A 17830-nucleotide genomic window follows, 5' to 3' on the forward strand; every position below is an offset into this window, starting at 1 on the left:
ATAGGTAGTTTGCCCATTGGGTTATTTTGTTTCCTCTCTCCTAATTCTCCTGTTTTAAAATTCTAATTAAAAAAACCTTCAGATTTGGGTATGTCAAAATGGCAATTTCTTGAGCTGCTGTCATCTGGCTAAGTGGTGATATAAAATATATTAAAAACTTTTGGACAAAATTTTCACTAATGTATAGAGTTCAGTGGTGTTGCTGGGCTTAGCAAAGTACTTCCTATTGAGAGATCTCCTTTCTTTAGAGAAGTGATGAAAACGGGAGCAAATACTGAGCCGCCTATGATGGTTTATGGTAGTTCCTGAAATTTTTGTAGCATTTTCAAGGGGAGGAAACTAGTATTTTTAATATTTATGATGGCTGTGAGTACTGAATTCTCAGACACATGATAGAAAATGTTTATTTTTGGTTGTACACGTCCCATGCCCCAATGGCATATGAAGATTGCTCATTGGGGTCTACCTACACACTGTCCTGTGTTGGGATCACACATCGCCTGTGTTCTTCTAAACGTGCTTTGCTCTGCTGCTTTGCCTGCGCTGTTTCGTCTGCCAGGAGCAACCATTCTCAATCCCAGCTGCACAGTAAAATCACCTGGGCAGCTGTTAAAACTCTCTGTACCCTGGATGTTGTCTGCACTTGTGTTTGCCCAACTCAACTAAAACTCCTTAAGGGCAGTGACCACACCATATCTTAGTCTTTGTAGTATAAATCCTGATTCATAGTGGCTATTATTTTATATGAAATACCTTGGAAAATAACCAAATGCCAAAAGTTTTAGGAAACAGAAGTAGCAGAAAGCAACTCCACGAACAAGGTATATTGACATTCTGATTGTCCACTCAGTAGGTTTTTAGGGAGCATTACTTTGTGCCAGAGAGTAGAGACATAAAGTCAAATACAAGATGATCCCTGTACTAAAGTTAGTTTCACTGTAGACTAGGAGAGAGATGAGTAAACCCATGATTGTATACAGTGTGATGTGTGCTATAAGAGGTTAGAGCCCCTGGGAGGAAGTGCAGGAAGAAGGCTGGTGTAGGGGTGGGAGCAGAACACATTCTCTGGAAAAGTGTCCAAGAGGAGGTAACACTTGATCTGCACATTGACAGATGAATAGGAGTTGATCTGGTGCATAACAAGGGGAAGGGCTTCCGTACAAGTAGCACAAACATTGGAGCACATGGAGGCATTTCATAGTATGGGATTTCCACAATCAGTTCTGGGTAGCTAAAATGAAAGGCACGTGAAACAGAGTAGTGGGAGGTGATGCTTAAAACATAGGTGCAATATATACAACTATTATGTATCTGTAAAAATTAAAAATAAATTATTGATACATCATAATAGAGTCATGATACATGGTACATGATACATCAGTAGAGTCATCTGTCTTCCAAAAAAAAAACAAAACACATAAATGCAGACCTTAACTCCAGATATGAGGGCAGGGAGACTGCAAAACAGATGAACAAACAAACGGTGAGGATTTCAAATGAAGCCAAGGTCAAGTCAGTGTTTATTGGCTTATGGTGACCAAAGCCAGAAAGTTTCTGTGGTTTGTTGCTGTGTGTATTGATGGAATGTGCAGAGGCCGGGCAGGGATCAGATTGTAGAGGGCCAAGTAATGAAATGAGGTAGAGACAGAAAACATATATAAATAACAGTTTCAAGAAGTGTAGTTGTGAAGGCACAAAAAGAAATCATTCCATGGCTGGAAGGGATTGTGGGAGCAATAGAATGATTTATTTGTTGTTCATTTTTTTTAAAAAAAGAGACCTGGACATGTTTACAAATTTATGGGAAAGAACCAGGAGAGGGCAAATTTTAAGATTTGCCTGTAAGACCAATTAGGTGCTTGGATGAAGCAGGTGTTAGCAGACAGCCTCTTGACGGACATCATTAAAATGTAAATTCCTTAGTTCACAATAGTGACTGATGTTCATATTGTAAAAATACTTTACTCATGACAAGTAGTTACAGTGTTCATTTTTCTCTTATCTTGCTTTGTAAGATTTCTTTTACTTTTGACACCACTAGGATTCTTAGAATGTAAATCAGCTAGTCCAAGTAATATTAAAGATAGTTTCCAATCCAATTCTAATGAATTTTGGTGTCGAAGAGTTGTCAGAAATTAGATCAGTTTGAAATGAGAATAAATTGATTGCCAAATAAACCCTTTAAGATATTACATTTCTGACTATGAGAAACTGTAGTGGATTTTTAATCCAACAATCATGTTTCCTTATGCTTTAATCATAGTTTCTACAAATTCCATAGTGTATACACACACAGACATACACACATGCATATATAAGTAAATAGAGGCTATTTTAAGGTCAGAACTTAATGTATATGAGCAGAGACTTTTCCAGTAGAAATAATGATGCAATATTTGTATATCATTACATTCATAGGTAACATTATTAAACTTCATGATCACTTCTGAGGGAATGCAAGATCAGCTTCTGGGAATTGTGGTGGCACGAGAAAGGCCGGACCTTGAAGAAGAAAAGCAAGCCTTGATATTACAAGGAGCTGAAAACAAAAGGTTTTAAATGTCATAAAACACAGAATTATTCTTATTTGTTTCACAATCACTAGAACGAATTAAAGTACATCTTAAAGTTCTTTTTTGTTAAATCTAATAGCTACACCGAATGGAAAAATTTAAGAAGAAAATGTAAGGAATTACAGTGCCTCTATGTTAATTTAGAAAATTGCATTGCTGAGTATATTTTTAAATGCAAGTTCTTAGGCACTGGGAGAACCAGAAGGCCTGCCACAAGTCCAGGCAGTGTATTTTCAACTAGTCAACAAAGTTTTAGCTCAAAAGTTTTAGTGTTCATTATGTAACTGAAGTAACCTGTTTTTCCTAGAGTGTGGTATAAAGCAATGAATATGGTGCATCCCACTTTCTGCTCGTAACATCTACATCATAGGTAGAAAGAGTAAAGCTGCATAAGTCATGTAAAATTTCAGAAAATAAATGGAGTGATCCTTTCTGTTCACTCTGAGCTGAGATACTTGATGGCAGAGTAGATTGGCTGGTCATATTTTTCCCCAGTTACCACATAAATGATCATTAAAAAGTGAACTGGAGCAGAAAGGCCTGTCTTTGTGACATTTTGCAAGATAAGAAATTAATTATACAACATCATTGTTACGGATATTTGTCACAAAGTGATGCATTTCTTTAGGTTACAAGCTCTTTGTTTCTTATAAAAGAATGTATACGTGAAGTGATTTTAAACGATTTCTTTTTCTTCTGAGAAAATTGTGTTTTATTCCAGGCAGTTAAAAGAAATAGAAGACAAGATTTTAGAAGTGCTTTCATCTTCAGAAGGCAATATATTAGAAGATGAAACTGCTATTAAGATATTATCTTCCTCCAAGGCTTTGGCTAATGAGATTTCTCAAAAGCAGGAAGTAGCCGAAGAGACGGAGAAAAAGATCGACTCCACACGCATGGGCTATCGCCCTATTGCCATCCATTCCTCCATCCTGTTTTTTTCTATTGCTGATTTAGCCAACATTGAGCCCATGTACCAATATTCACTGACCTGGTTTATTAACCTTTTCATCCTGTCTATTGAAAATTCAGAGAAATCAGAAAATTTAGCAAAAAGGTATGTAAAGGAAATATTAATTAATACTAGTAAATGCATGAAAATTAGAGAGTCATTTTTGGCTTCCATTGTTGTCTCAGAATGGTGCAAGCATTGCAGCCACTTACCTAAAATGAACTTGATTAATCATTGTACCAGAAATAAATTTGAGGGTTAGAAATTGAACAGATGGGCCCAAATTCAGTCTGCCAAGAAACTGTTCACTGAGATATAGGATTATAATGTAATTCTAAAAGAGGAAACATTTACCTTTGTTTATCATTTGCAAAATATATTAATGAGTGGAGATACAGAAACAGTAGTTAGTATCATCAAAAGATATGACTCCTACACTCTATGAGCTTGCATTCCAAAAGTTGCAAATTTATACTTTGGTACACACATATATAAAATTTGTCAAGTAGCAGGGTAAAAAAATCCCAAACCTTGTGATTATTTGTGGCAATAGAGTTTCTTTTGTGTTATTCTTATGTACATAAAATAACCTAATATAAGGCATTTTACCTGTTGACTATTATAATAAGTAATGGAATTAAGACCTAACTTAAATCTATAAGAGTATAAAATTTCATTTGATATTTTATCAGAGAAATGATTTTTAGTTTGGTATTAAAACATGTTTTTTATAGAGTGTAATGTGAAATTACTTCTTGAACAAAGAAAGTAATTAATTGCAACCTTTGCTCTTTATAACTGTCTTGATCAATATGAACATAGATACTTCCATTTCTTTACTGTTCATACCCACAAATGAAACTCAATTTAATATATATCACTCACAAGTAAGAATTATTTTTTAGAAATCCAAAATGTTAATCTCACTGAAATCTGAATTGAATGCCTTTCATTTATCATAGTAGAGGTCTAAAATTTTGAATATTCTTAGACTCAGCTATTTTTTGTAAGATTTAATATTTTACAAGCTTGAATATGAGACTATTAATAATAAAGGAGTAAGGCCGACACTTTTGGCTTGGCAAAAAATTTTCAGATGTCTACCAATGAGAAAGAGAAGAGAGGGAGGAAAGTAGGTTGTTTCTCGGGAAGAAATTCATGATAGAGTTTAAAGTTCATTTTTATATTATGATATTTAAAAATGTTTAGGTTACTTCTCTATTTCTTCCAGTTCTGAAATTTTCAAGTTTAGCAAGGATTACTGAAATAAAGAGAACAAAATTTTAAATGATCTTGCTTAGAAAAGTTCCCAGCTGTTTGCATTACAAATTAGTTACTGAAGCACACCTGTGTGGTTTTCTCCCTGGATTCTGAGTTCCCGTGAAGCAAGGATTTTTTAAAGGAAATATACACAGCACTTACTAGTGCTAATCACATGATAGCCACACAGTAAATGATGCTCTGTTTTTGACTGCAGGTCTTAAAGTTTACCTTGGTTAGAACAATAGCAACTACAATGTTATTCTCTTAACTAGTTTAAAATCAAGATATTTGCTAGAGTCTAGAGAAGAAAATTGCTTTGGTCTGCCATTTAAAGACATATTTTTCATATAAGATTTAAAAATTCGAACAATTCTGTGCTTTAAAAATAATTATTGGTCCTTTATTTTCTCTTATTATATCAAATAAGAACTTATCCAAGATATGAAATCTGTGTATTACTGTGCTATAGTCCCTTAAGATTTAAAGAAAATCACATCCCTTTTATCCAGATGTTAATAGAAAATAAAATGTGGCTTCTCTTTTAATTTAGAAACAATAAAAATCATATGTATGACTACAGTAATCCTAAAAGTATAGTTTCTGGAACCAAAGAGTAAATAGAGAAAATAGATTTTAAAACCTTTATTGAAATTATTAATATACATAGAGAAATGTGCAGAAACCGGAAGTATTTGCCCAATAAAGTTTCATAAGTGAGCAAACCTGTGTAACTAACACCCAGCTCAACACACAGAACATTATTAACAGCCCAGCAATCTCCCTGGTGTCCCATTCTAGTCACTGACCCCCTCCCCCAAAGTAACCATTGTCGGGACCTTCAACATCATAGATTGGTTTTGCCAGTTTTAGAACTTTATATAATTGGAATCACACAGTGTGTGCTCTTCTGTCTGGCATCTTGCACTTTACATTACATTTGTGAAATTCATGCGTATTGTTTTGTGTAGTGCACTGTTTTGTTTACTTTCCTTGTTAGTTTTCCATTGTGTGACTACTGTTAGGGAAGTATAATTAAAAACTAAATCTTCTCCCAACCCAGAAATTCTCTCCACAAAGATAGTAGAGAAAAAAAACAGTTTTATTATTGAATCAGCATTAAACCAGAATGTGATGCACATCACAGGCAATCCACTAAGAGATTGCAAAGACAGAATCTCACCCCCTTAATTATCCAAGCAGATACAACCCATTACATGTCACTTTGTTTATCCTAACTTTACCTGACAATTGAGGTGACCATCTGTGTTAGCAAATTGGTTTTATCCTGAGGAAAACCAAACTTTTCATGTCTATACGACAGGAGGTAGTTCTGTAAATTGGAGCAAGGAGCCCTCTGAAGCTAGGCTCCTACCCTTCCATAGAAGCCCAGAGATAGGTGTGCCAGCTCCCTTGATGTTTACATTTCAAAGAAAGGGCTTCCAGGTCTTTGAGAAAGACATTACTGGGTCTTAAAACTGACAAAGCCCTGGCTGGTTTTCTAAAGAGTTGATATACATTTCAAAGAGAAGAGAAAGTACTTATAATTTTAGATTTTCTAAATTAAATACTCTAAAGGAGTGAAAGGGAATCTCTCTCCTTATTTTCAACATGGAGAATAAAGCCTCTTATTTTTATTTGTCCTAACACTATACCACAAAGTTTTTATCCATTCTACTGTTGAGAACATTTAGGTAACTTCCAACTTGGGGTTATTAGGAATTTTTGCTGCCTCATTTCTGTACATGGTTTTTGGTGCAGATATGCACACAGCTCTGGTAGGTATATGGCCAGGAATGGAATTGATGATCACAGGGCAAGCATGTGTTCCCTTTTAGTAGATGCTGCCAAATAGTATCCCAAAGCAACTATACCAAGAGAGAAGCCTGTTTGATCCCTTTTTTAAGGTAAAATAAGAGTTTTCAATTAAGAAGATAGCTCCCAAATCAGAAATTAAAGAAAGATTACTCGAGTTCTCAGAGGAATGATTTGTTTATCTGCCAGTCATTGATAAACATCAAATAACAGGTGGACTTTAGCCAGTTATTAGACTATAACTATACCAAAATCATAGGAAGCATGTGACTGTTGATACTATCCTACCAAATTGTTTTAGACTCTTAATATTGGTCTGGAATTTTCTCTCATTTCCTTTACTTAGGAATATAAATGTATTTTATACTTGTTTGTCTTCTGATGGTTATTATCCATAATAATTATTATTTAAGTATGACACCAACAATATATTAGTTATGACTACTATGGTGTATACTGTGAAATTGCTGTAACTTGGATCATCTGTTATTTATAAAATTGTTAATGTCTTAGAATTTATGTAGCAGAATAAATTAATAACTGTAGCAAAAAATACAGAAACAAACATCTAACTAGGATATAGTTTTGTTATAGGGATCAAATTGAAATCTATCACAATCATTTCCCCATGTTATTAAATCCTCTTTAATTATTAAATCCTACATAATTTTTAGTAGTTGTAAAGTATACCATTTTATGAATGTACTATCATTTTCTCATTATAAGATTTATAGATAGTCTTTAGCTTTTATATTATAAATAATGCTTCAGTAAATATAAATGTCCACATCATTGATTATTTTCTTAGACTAGAATCCCAAATAAGGACAAAGATGTTCACTTTTTTCAGACTACTGATATAAATTGCTTTCCTGGAAGGTTTTTCAAATGCACAACTCCATAGGAGGAACATAAATAATCTTATATCACTGTATCACTCATCACTGTTGAGAATAAGTCTTATCTTCTTTTTCACTTTAATAAGTTATTAAAATATCATATTTTAATCTGCATTTTCACTAGTGAGATTGAACTTGAACTTTTAATATGATTGGCTCCTAATTTTCCCTTCAATCTTTCTATCTACCAGAGGAAATTTGCCTTGAAGTACAGAACACTTTATTTCATTCTATAAAGACCAAATCTGAGTCACCCTGTAGTAACTGTACTGTACTGTTACAGGTGAGACTAATTAAATGCATGAAAGGAAGGCCACTTTTAACGTAACAATGGTGGCAGGAATAGTATGTTTATTTTAAGTCTTCTAAGAATTCACCTATATTTCAGCAACCATTATCAAGCCATTCTCTACCAAAACCTTTTTCAGAGTTCTCAAGTAGACAAATTTGTTGTAATTCTCCTTATGAGAATGCTAGTGGGATATAAAATAATTAAGAAAATAGGCAAGTAAGGAAAAATGAAAAAAAAAAAATAGAGCTAGGATAATTGACAGCCTAGGATAGGATATCACTCTAGAAATTGCCAAAATCGGTCAGACAGGTAGATTTTTTTTTACTAGACACATTAAGAAACACCAATATAATTTTGCTTAATCATAATCAAATTATAATGATTTTTCCTTCAGATAAATTGATTTGTTTAGAAAGTTCGGGTCATTAATCCATGTGATTCATTAGCTCTCTACAAATGTTTTCAGGCAACTGCTCATTTCTATTATAAATATTAAACCTATGTAATAAAAATATTTTAAAAAATTTTATTTCAATGATAATTTATTTCCTTATGTAATAATTAAGTGAAAATGCTTAATGTGTTATATTGATGTTAATTATTATGGACACAGATCACGTTAGCTCTTACTAGAAAGTTGTTAGTTGGAAATATTGTGATTATTATTATTTCCATGTTTTGTCTCTATAGCAAATAAAAATGCAGTTTATCAAATTTTGTGATTTCTCCAGCTTTTATGGATTTTTGAACAGAGTAGCACAATATTAAACAATGTTAATTTGATAAAAAAGCTATTAATTGTAGTCTGTTCATTTAATTACAAAATATAAAACATTTGGAAGTATTTATACAGAGGTAAAATTTTTTCCCCAGAAATGCTTGTAGTTTAAAATAGTCTACAAGCCTTTTAATCTAATAAATTAATATACCATGCACTTTTTTCCAAAAGGAAGATTAAGTTTTTTAAAAAAATCATTTGACAGTAAAATGCAATTCTACTAAAGTGTTTCCACATTGTGTAGCTCTCAAATTAGTGCACCCAGTTAATGAAGATCCTTGATTGTTTTGAGGCTAATTGACCAGAAACGAAAGTTCATTAGGAGAACATACATCTAAATGGTTTGTAATGGGTTTTCTTAAGAGCATTTTCTTTAAAGTATAATACATTTTGATTTATTTATTTTTTTTTCTGTTGACCCTTAGGCTTCAAATTCTCAAGGACCACTTTACATATTCACTCTATGTTAATGTCTGTCGGTCACTGTTTGAAAAGGATAAGCTGCTCTTTTCCTTTTGTCTAACTGTAAATCTACTGCTACATGAGCGTGCGGTCAGTACTGTTTTTCTTTGTAAGGAAAAAAGTCATAACATCAACACTGATTCATTAATTTACTAATTTGTATGGGAATACATTTTAAAAGGTTGTAAATAATTAAAAAAATAATACTAATTATTATTATACTTAAGGCAAGACATTATGAGACCGAATTTCAGAGGCAAAATATAAATTAAGCACAGGGTTTATTATGTTACTATTAAACTTTTATATGTTTTATTTTAAAATAAATCAGTTTATTAGAATCTCATACAAGTATCCATATAAATTTACTAAATATTGGTATTGATATATACTAAATACTGATATCTTTACACCAAGTATAAACTGTAATGTTTTTAAAAGCTTATGTAAACACGTCAGCCAAATCTCACCGTTTGGTCTTAATATCTTACATAAATTTTTGCTATCTTTTAAATCTATTCATTTAAAATATAGAAAACACTTTAGAAACAAAAAAGTGTTCTGTCAAGTCACTATTTTAGACACACTTACATGTTTAAGATTTACTGATTTTGGCCGGGTGCGGTGGCTCACGCCTGTAATCCTAGCCCTCTGGGAGGCCGAGGTGGGTGGATCGCTCGAGGTCAGGAGTTTGAGACCAGCCTGAGCAATAGCGAGACCCCGTCTCTACTAAAAATAGAAATAAAAATTATCTGGACAACTAAAAATATATATAGAAAAAATTAGCCGGGCATGGTGGCGCAGGCCTGTAGTGCCAGCTACCCGGGAGGCTGAGGCAGTAGGATCGCTTAAGCCCAGGAGTTTGAGGTTGCTGTGAGCTAGGCTGATGCCATGACACTCACTCTAGCCTGGGCAACAGAGCCAGACTCTGTCTCAGAAAAAAAAAAGATTTACTGATTTCATATGGTAAAGTGTTGGTTGAATTCTGAAGAAGTATAGGCTTTATTTTTGTATTTTTTGCCAAAGTCTTAAAGCAGTAACTCATTATGCCTTATGGAATATAATTGAAAACATGGAAGATTGATGGCTTTCTGTCTTTCTACAATTTCTAAAGCCAATAGGACTCTAAGCAGTCATTTTGGAAAACATATTAAATAGAATATATTCAGTTAGACTAGTAATTCTGGAGGAAAATTATCAAAAAGTAGCTATTTAAAATGGAACTATTTTGAAAACTGGTTATAATGGGTACGTTGCTTTCTTATGAATAAATGCTGAGCATATCAGTAGCTGTAGAACTTCATAGAGACCATATATGAAACTTGCAAATCCACAATCAACTCTTTAAATGGTTGTAAACTAGTTTATGATGAAATCATTTCTGACTCTTCATGCTGCCTTGTTTTCCAAAGATTAAGAAAAGTGAATGGAGATTTCTGCTAACTGGTGGCATTGGACTGGATAATCCTCATGCCAACCCTTGTACATGGCTTCCTCAAAAATCTTGGGATGAAATATGTCGATTAGATGATTTGCCTGCCTTCAAAACCATTCGCAAGGAGTTTATGCACTTAAAGGATGCATGGAAAAGAGTTTATGATAGTTTGGTATGTTTTAACTCTTACTTATTCCAAAGTTTTTAAATGGAGGAAATAATATTAAATAACTTATCTTTGATATCTTTGCATAAAAGCAAGATTTAAATGAGCTTTAAACAACTGGTCAGATGTTAAAATGCAAGTTTTGATTTATGTTATCCTAAGTCAATGGTTCTATTTGAACTTCTATTCAAACTCCTTGAAATCTATTAAGATGCAAAAAAAGCTGCATGGTCCTTAAAAATATTCTTGTTGAATTTCTGTGCCAGCTTTCTATTCATTGTCAATTTAGATTTGGTAATCCTAATAGTAGATGAGTTAACATTTTACAAAAGAGCTGTTGTTTTGATTTTTTGAATGTAGGAATCAAGCTAATAAATATTTTTGTCATTTGAGGAAAGGAAAAAGCTAGTACAACAGTTCTGAAACAATTTTCATGAGACATTGTCTTGATAACTAGATACTATCATAATTGACACACAACATAATACAGTTTCCCTTCTGTGATATATAGCAATTGCTTTTTTCCCTCAATTTTTCTTTAGTACAAGGGCTAATATATTTCCAATTCCCAGAATTGGAATTTTTTCTATTCCTTCGTTTCTACTCTCTTAATGTTTGCTTTCTATGGGTTTAATATGCAAGAGCTCTGTTTGGAGAAGGTTAGAGGAGGAGAGAAAAAAATGAGCATTTTTTATTTGGTTAACATATTTCATTAGGTTACCTACTTGTATTATATGTGTTAGTGAGATTGTGTCTTCACAGGAATTCAAATATTTGGAAAGGATCTCTTTGGATTTCTCCTTGTTAGTAATAAAAATGTTCCTAGAGACAAATATGTTTTTGTGAATACTTCATTCTAATTTAAAATCAAAATTTTATTCACTACGATAAAGCAGAGATTTCTGATTTGGGATACCACATAGCTTTCCCTGAAGTTTCAAAGGTATACATAGCCCCTTTTTTTCAAGGTTTACCCTCCCCCTAGGATATTGATGCTTCTCTTGTACATTTTTAATAGATCTCTCTCTGTTGGATTCTTCTTTACTTATACATATTCTCAAATCTCCCTTTATAAAAAAAGATTTTAAAAATTGTTCAAAACAAGATGTAACACTTAATAAATTTCAGTACAATACCTTTCCTACTTCTTTTGTAATAAATATTTATTTTTATAAGTAGATGATGAGAGAAGTGGCTAGGTGTTTGGAGAAATAATGGGAAAATAGTCCTATATGCACATTTACTTTTTTTCATAGTAGGGATTATTTTTTTGTCTTTTAATTAGTGTTCATATTGACATTAACCTGCTTAGTTCATGTCCTAGTTTTTATAACTTTAAGGTGTTTTAAATTTTCTTCTCATTACTCACTTCATAATTTGTACTGATTTTACACTAACAAAATTTATACAAGCATATTTCATTTAGTTATATGTTTTCTCTAAAAAATTGGTTTATAAGTCAAAATACTGTTCTTTCTGGAAATAATCTCCAAAATAACACTGAATTATGTACACTGTCATTTTAGGAACCACACCATGAAGTTTTCCCTGAAGCGTGGGAAGATAAAGCAAGTGAGTTTCAAAGGATGCTTATTATTCGTTGCTTGAGGCCAGACAAGGTAAATGTGGGCTTTGAAAGCAGCTCAATGATTCCAGACCCTCCTCTCTGCACAGTCCAGCCCAATATGTGCTTCTTTATGTGATCATGGGGAAGTGGAGAAGCCTGCAAGAAATAACCCCACTTCCTCCTAATGCAGCCGTTTTTCCAAAAGTTTGTACATTTATTAAAACCATTCTAAATTAGTAACTAATCAAATTATATTTTAGAGTTTTGTTTTGTGATTATTCTTTTTAACTTATGGCTCCCATTACTCACAATCTACTCCCTTTACATGCTATAGTCTCATTTTTATTCTTTTTTTTTGTTTCAGCTTATTATGGGGGTACAAAAGTTCAGGTTATATATATTGCCCATGCCCGCCCATTCCCCCCCAGCCCCCCTATTCAGAGCTTCAAGCGTGTCCATTCCCCAGACAGTGAGCATTGCACTCATCATGTTCATTTTTATTCTTATCTGTTTTGTTACATTAGTTAATGGTGTTAACATCAAGCTGTTAAACTAGAATCTCTGGACTCTTCAAATACTGTGCTTATAAATAGCTCTTTGTTGGAATTTGGAAACCAAGTGGAATATTGTTTTTTAAAGACATTCATTGTTATTGACAACAAAGGAAAATATCAATATTGTTACTTTTAACTTTTTAGATAATAAATTGTAATACCAACAAATCAGCAGACCTGTTACATTAGCAAATTTCAACACCCATCAATATCCTCATTGGTATTATTATTATTTATTTTTTGACAGGGTTTCACTCTGTTGCCCATGCTGGAGGGCAGTGGTGCCATCATAGCTCACTGCAGCCTCAAACTCCTGGGCTCAAGTGATCTTCCTGCCTCAGCCTCCCAAGTAGCTGGGGCTACAGGTGCAGGCCACAAAGCCAGGCTAATTTTTTAATGTTTTTGTAGAGACTGGGTCCTACTATGTTCCCCAGGCTGGTCTTGAACTCCTGGGCTTAGGTGATCCTCCCACCTCAGCCTCCCAAATTGCTGGGATTACAGGTGTGAGCCAAAGTGTTTGGCCTTGTGTAATATACTATTAAAAGAAATCCACCTGAGTGTATTGACCGATGTCCACAATGATGTCAAAATATTCTGAAAAATATAGATATTAGGTATTTTGGGGGGAAATTGGGAAAATATCCTAGTTCTCCATTGTTACTACTCGCAAGTTTTATGTAAATATTTCAAATCTTACTGTATTCACAGTTTCATTTGTTATGACTAGAAGATAATACCTCCATCCCAACCCAAAATAAAAGCAGAATTTAGATGGTAAAAGCAATAAATTTTTTAAAAATTTGTATGCACGGCAGTGATAACATGCAGTAGAGGCACCTTTTCCTCTATGCACCATAGTCTGTTCAATGAACACAGGTAATTCTTGCTTGACTTGGCAGTCCATTCTTAGCCGGGCCCAAGTGTCTGTTAGCCGTCGCCGTAGGCACAGTGCCTAGGGCCTGTGATAATTTTAGGGACCCATGAAAATGTTTTAATTTCTTTTAAAATCAAAAGAATATAATCCAATGTGTATTATATTTGTCTTTATACCACAACAATTTTAAAATATAATTTTAAATATTTTTTATGGTGAAGGGGCCTAGGGCCCATGAAAGCCATATAGCTACCCTGCTCTTGGTTGCTGGAAGTACCTACAGTTGTTTAGCATTCATTATGAACCTGATAAAACATCCTCCTTCTGCTTTTAAAAAATGAATCTCTATTAAAACTTTAGTGTGGTGCCTCAGAAATTTTCATTTCAAGTATTAAAGATGGGACAATATAAAGTGCTTCAAACTCTTGCTTAATGTGGCTTTCTCCTATCAAATCTTTTATTAAAATTTTCAGTTTTCCACTTTGTTTTCTAAGCTAGATAGAGACTATTATACTATGATAAAATGGCTCTGCATGTACCACACCTTTCCCCCTCAATATTTGGGGGGAAAAAAGCTTCTGTTCATGTTTTATATTAAGTTTAATTAAAAGTGATTAATGAGCCATTTCCTAATTGCAGCAGTTTCATCTGCAAATATCTTTTCCCCAGTTTTATGTTTTTAAAGATTTGACAATTTAATCTGAAAATACATCAAGCTATCAAATAGATCAAATCTTACTTTCCACATTCATTCTCTTTTTAAAGTATATTTGAGGGAGGTGGGGAGTTATGTATTCAAGCTGAGTTGTTTGGGGATTTTTTGTTTTTTGGGGTGTTTTTTTGTTTTTATCTTTTTTGTCTGTTTTTACATCAATGGAGATTAAACTTACAGCTTTATACTTCTCTCAGCTACTCTGCCTAATAATTTAGCACCCTATCTTTTAATTTTTTCATATGTATTTACAAATCTCCTCTAGGATTTTTCCATTTTCCTTGGATAGATAGACAAGTGTGTAGACAATGCTACTCACCAGTATTTCTGGTTCTCCTCTCCTGCGTACACTTGAAGTTGAGGGGTGGAGAGGGTTGTGGCCACAGACCTTGCTTTGACCAATAAAATGTGAGCAGAAATGTCAGGGCAGCAGCATTTAACTGTCAGTGTGAGATTCTCTAAGGCACTCTCTATGCCATCAAAATTATGGAATCACGTGTTGCCACAAGCAGGCTTGATTGCTGAGCCAGGGCATGGAGAGTTAGTTTCCTGCACACGTGGATGACTTTGCAGGGACAAGAAGTAAGCTTCCATTGTGTTTAGCCACTGTAATTTGGAAATGGGTTGCTACTGCAGCTAAACTCAGTCTATCTTAAGTGATACAATTAACTAGTTACCATTAGCTACACACTGTCATACCCATATCCTTAATGTAAAAATAATTATTTGTATGCCATTATATTATGCAGCAACTTCAAACCTTTTAATTTTACTGTTGCCAAGGACTCCAATTGGTGAAATGATAATTTTGGAATTTGTATATGATAAAATGTTATATGACTATCATGCTTTTAAAAGACTGGTTTTCCAGAGTAGAATAGTATTAGCATACCAAGGAAAGGAGTGGTGCTATATAGCACCAATATTTGAGCTAGCACTCTATGCCATCTCTAAGTCAAGAGATGCATATCCAGCAGGAAAATCAGCAATTGATTGATCTCTAGTTTCCAGCAGACTTTGTCAACATGACTTTTTTTGGTGTGAGCATCTCCTTTCCCCCTCCCAAACCACCCCTGCAAAACCTGCCCCACTCTGTGCTAAGCAGCAACAAATGCCAAGCTCTTTAATGCTCTAGTTTGGAAAAATGTAAAAGATTCTCACTAAATCATCAGTAGGAAAAATGAGATGGGCTTGCACTTTCCTTTGGAATTCAATAGTGTATAGTGTTTTATTGACAAAAGAAACATATCAAATGGTTAAATAATGAGATGTGGAATGTTCTGAGTCCACTTACAAAATGAAGAGCTTCTGGCCACAGTTCTCTCTATCTGAACTGTAAATAAACAGCAAATTAATCAGTTTTCAATAAGAAACTTGTCAAATATAAGTTAATATGTTTTTCTGTCCTCAAATAAATCCTATTGGAACTTGCAATAAATAGTAAAAACATACATAGAAGACCATAAACTTCTTTCCTGCCATTGGGAAGATGGTTGCCTAAATTAGTCCGTAATTTTTGTTACTGACAGATTTCATTTTACAGAACTAACATTGGCATAATCAGATCGCAGAGGCACGCCCAATTCTATTGCTTTGCAAACTGGGTAGCTAACACAGCTTAATTTACCTTGGGAGTTACAGTTTAGTCTTGGGAGCAAACAAGTTTTTTTCAGCTGTAACATTAAAGAGTGAAACCTTGCAGTTTTCTCACTCTGAGGTGAGCATCTTGATCCTCCAGTGCTAAGACAGAAGAATCACTCCAACCTGCCAGCCACGTGTGCCTGTGTGCAGTGACTGACGCCAGTTTGAACCACTCACAAAGGCAGGGCCACATATAACTCAAACTTACTACAAGTAAAAACCACGCACTTAAAATCCATGTGCTTTTCGTTTTGTTTGCAAAACTATAATTTAGTGATGGTAGCCTTGGGAGGAAAGAGGGTATGAAAAAAGTGGCATTTTTATGTTAATGTTTTTTTAATCTAGCAAGAAAAGACCAACTATAGGGAAAGAATAATAAATAAAGGGGCAGGGACAAGGCCTGTGATAGCAGTTAGGATATTTTTAGTTTTCCTATAAGAAGTGTGACATCTGCTACCATTCAAAATTTCTGAAATGTGAAATACCTTATCTAGCAATGAAACTTTAAGTATAGATGAATTTATTATTCTGTGATTTTTATTTGGAATTTCTATAATTAGAACCCCATCCTTACAAAAGTAAGCATCCTGAGTTTTTAATCCCTTTTCTTATTCAATGGATATTTACTGCGCATGGACAACACATAAGTCATCTTGCTAGGTAGATCCTTGCATCATGGCACTTCTTACTCATCCATACCTTTTTCATATTTGAATCAATCTAGAAAAATATTGTAAGGGATTCAAAAAACTAATTTAGACCCAGATATTCCTCCACTTGCTCTTAGCTCCCCACCCTAACACCCTTAGTCTCACAACACACACACACACACACACACAACTCACACACACACACCAGGATTGGTACTTTTTTAAAGGCATTATGATATGTCAATGATTTTTACTAATAAATCTTGTGTAAATAGATGTTCCATAGACTATACAACTTAAGTTTAGAAATACTTGTAAACTTTTTCCAGAGGAGACCATCTTTTTGAGATACTTGGTACCTGCAAATTGTTCCTGCAGTCTGCTTCAAGTTGAGAAAAGGCGCAGGCTGGCGGAATTGTCAGCATAATTTGAAGTGTTGTATATTCACACAATTCTATCCTTGTATATGAGCAGGTATTCAGTGAGTGATTCAAAAAATACTTTCCATTACTTCTTTTCCTGAAATATCCCTTGTTCCCTTGTATAGCCTCTCATCTACCAAGATTTTTATCTTAAACTTTAAGGTAGTCTTCACAATGTTCTGTGAAGGGGGATTAATTAATTTACAAGAGTTTGAGATTAAGAAATCGACAGTAAGTATTTATTACTTAAATTTTTGTGCATATGTGTATACTTCAGAGCAGGAGAAAAAGTATATATATATATATATATATATATATATTTTTTTTTTTTTTTTTTTTTTTTTTTTTTTGAGACAGAGTCTCACTTTTTTGCCCAGGCTAGAGTGAGTGCTGTGGCCTCAGCCTAGCTCACAGCAACCTCAAACTCCTGGGCTTCAGCAATCCTACTGCCTCAGCCTCCCGGGTAGTTGGAACTACAGGCATGTGCCACCATGCCTGGCTAATTTTTTTTTTTCTATATATATTTTTAGTTGGCCAGATAATTTCTTTCTATTTTTATAGTAGAGATGGGGTCTCGCTCTTGCTCAGGCTGGTCTCGAACTCCTGACCTTGAGCGATCCACCCGCCTCAGCCTCCCAGAGTGCTAGGATTACAGGTGTGAGCCACCGCGCCCAGCCTGAGAAAAAGTATATTTGGTAGTTAAAACTTAGTAGACAAATTTAAGTTAGATAATTGTCTTAGTCTGTTTTGTGTTGCTATAAGAGGCTGGGTAATTTAT

At 34.0% G+C, this 17830-nt stretch overlaps 1 protein-coding gene across 1 annotated transcript in view; it reads left to right on the forward strand.

Annotated features, from left to right (window-relative positions):
* Nucleotides 1-17830, forward strand: part of DNAH7 (dynein axonemal heavy chain 7) — a 224176-nt gene that overhangs the window by 169007 nt on the left and 37339 nt on the right. Inside the window, exons 50-54 of the mRNA XM_045558982.1 lie at nt 2419-2552; nt 3295-3630; nt 8995-9121; nt 10444-10638; nt 12159-12251. Coding sequence (XP_045414938.1) covers nt 2419-2552; nt 3295-3630; nt 8995-9121; nt 10444-10638; nt 12159-12251 — 885 coding nt within the window. The remainder of the gene's footprint in view (nt 1-2418; nt 2553-3294; nt 3631-8994; nt 9122-10443; nt 10639-12158; nt 12252-17830) is intronic.

This window comes from Lemur catta, chromosome 8 (genome assembly GCF_020740605.2).
Source record: "Lemur catta isolate mLemCat1 chromosome 8, mLemCat1.pri, whole genome shotgun sequence".
Classification (NCBI taxonomy): domain Eukaryota; kingdom Metazoa; phylum Chordata; class Mammalia; order Primates; family Lemuridae; genus Lemur; species Lemur catta.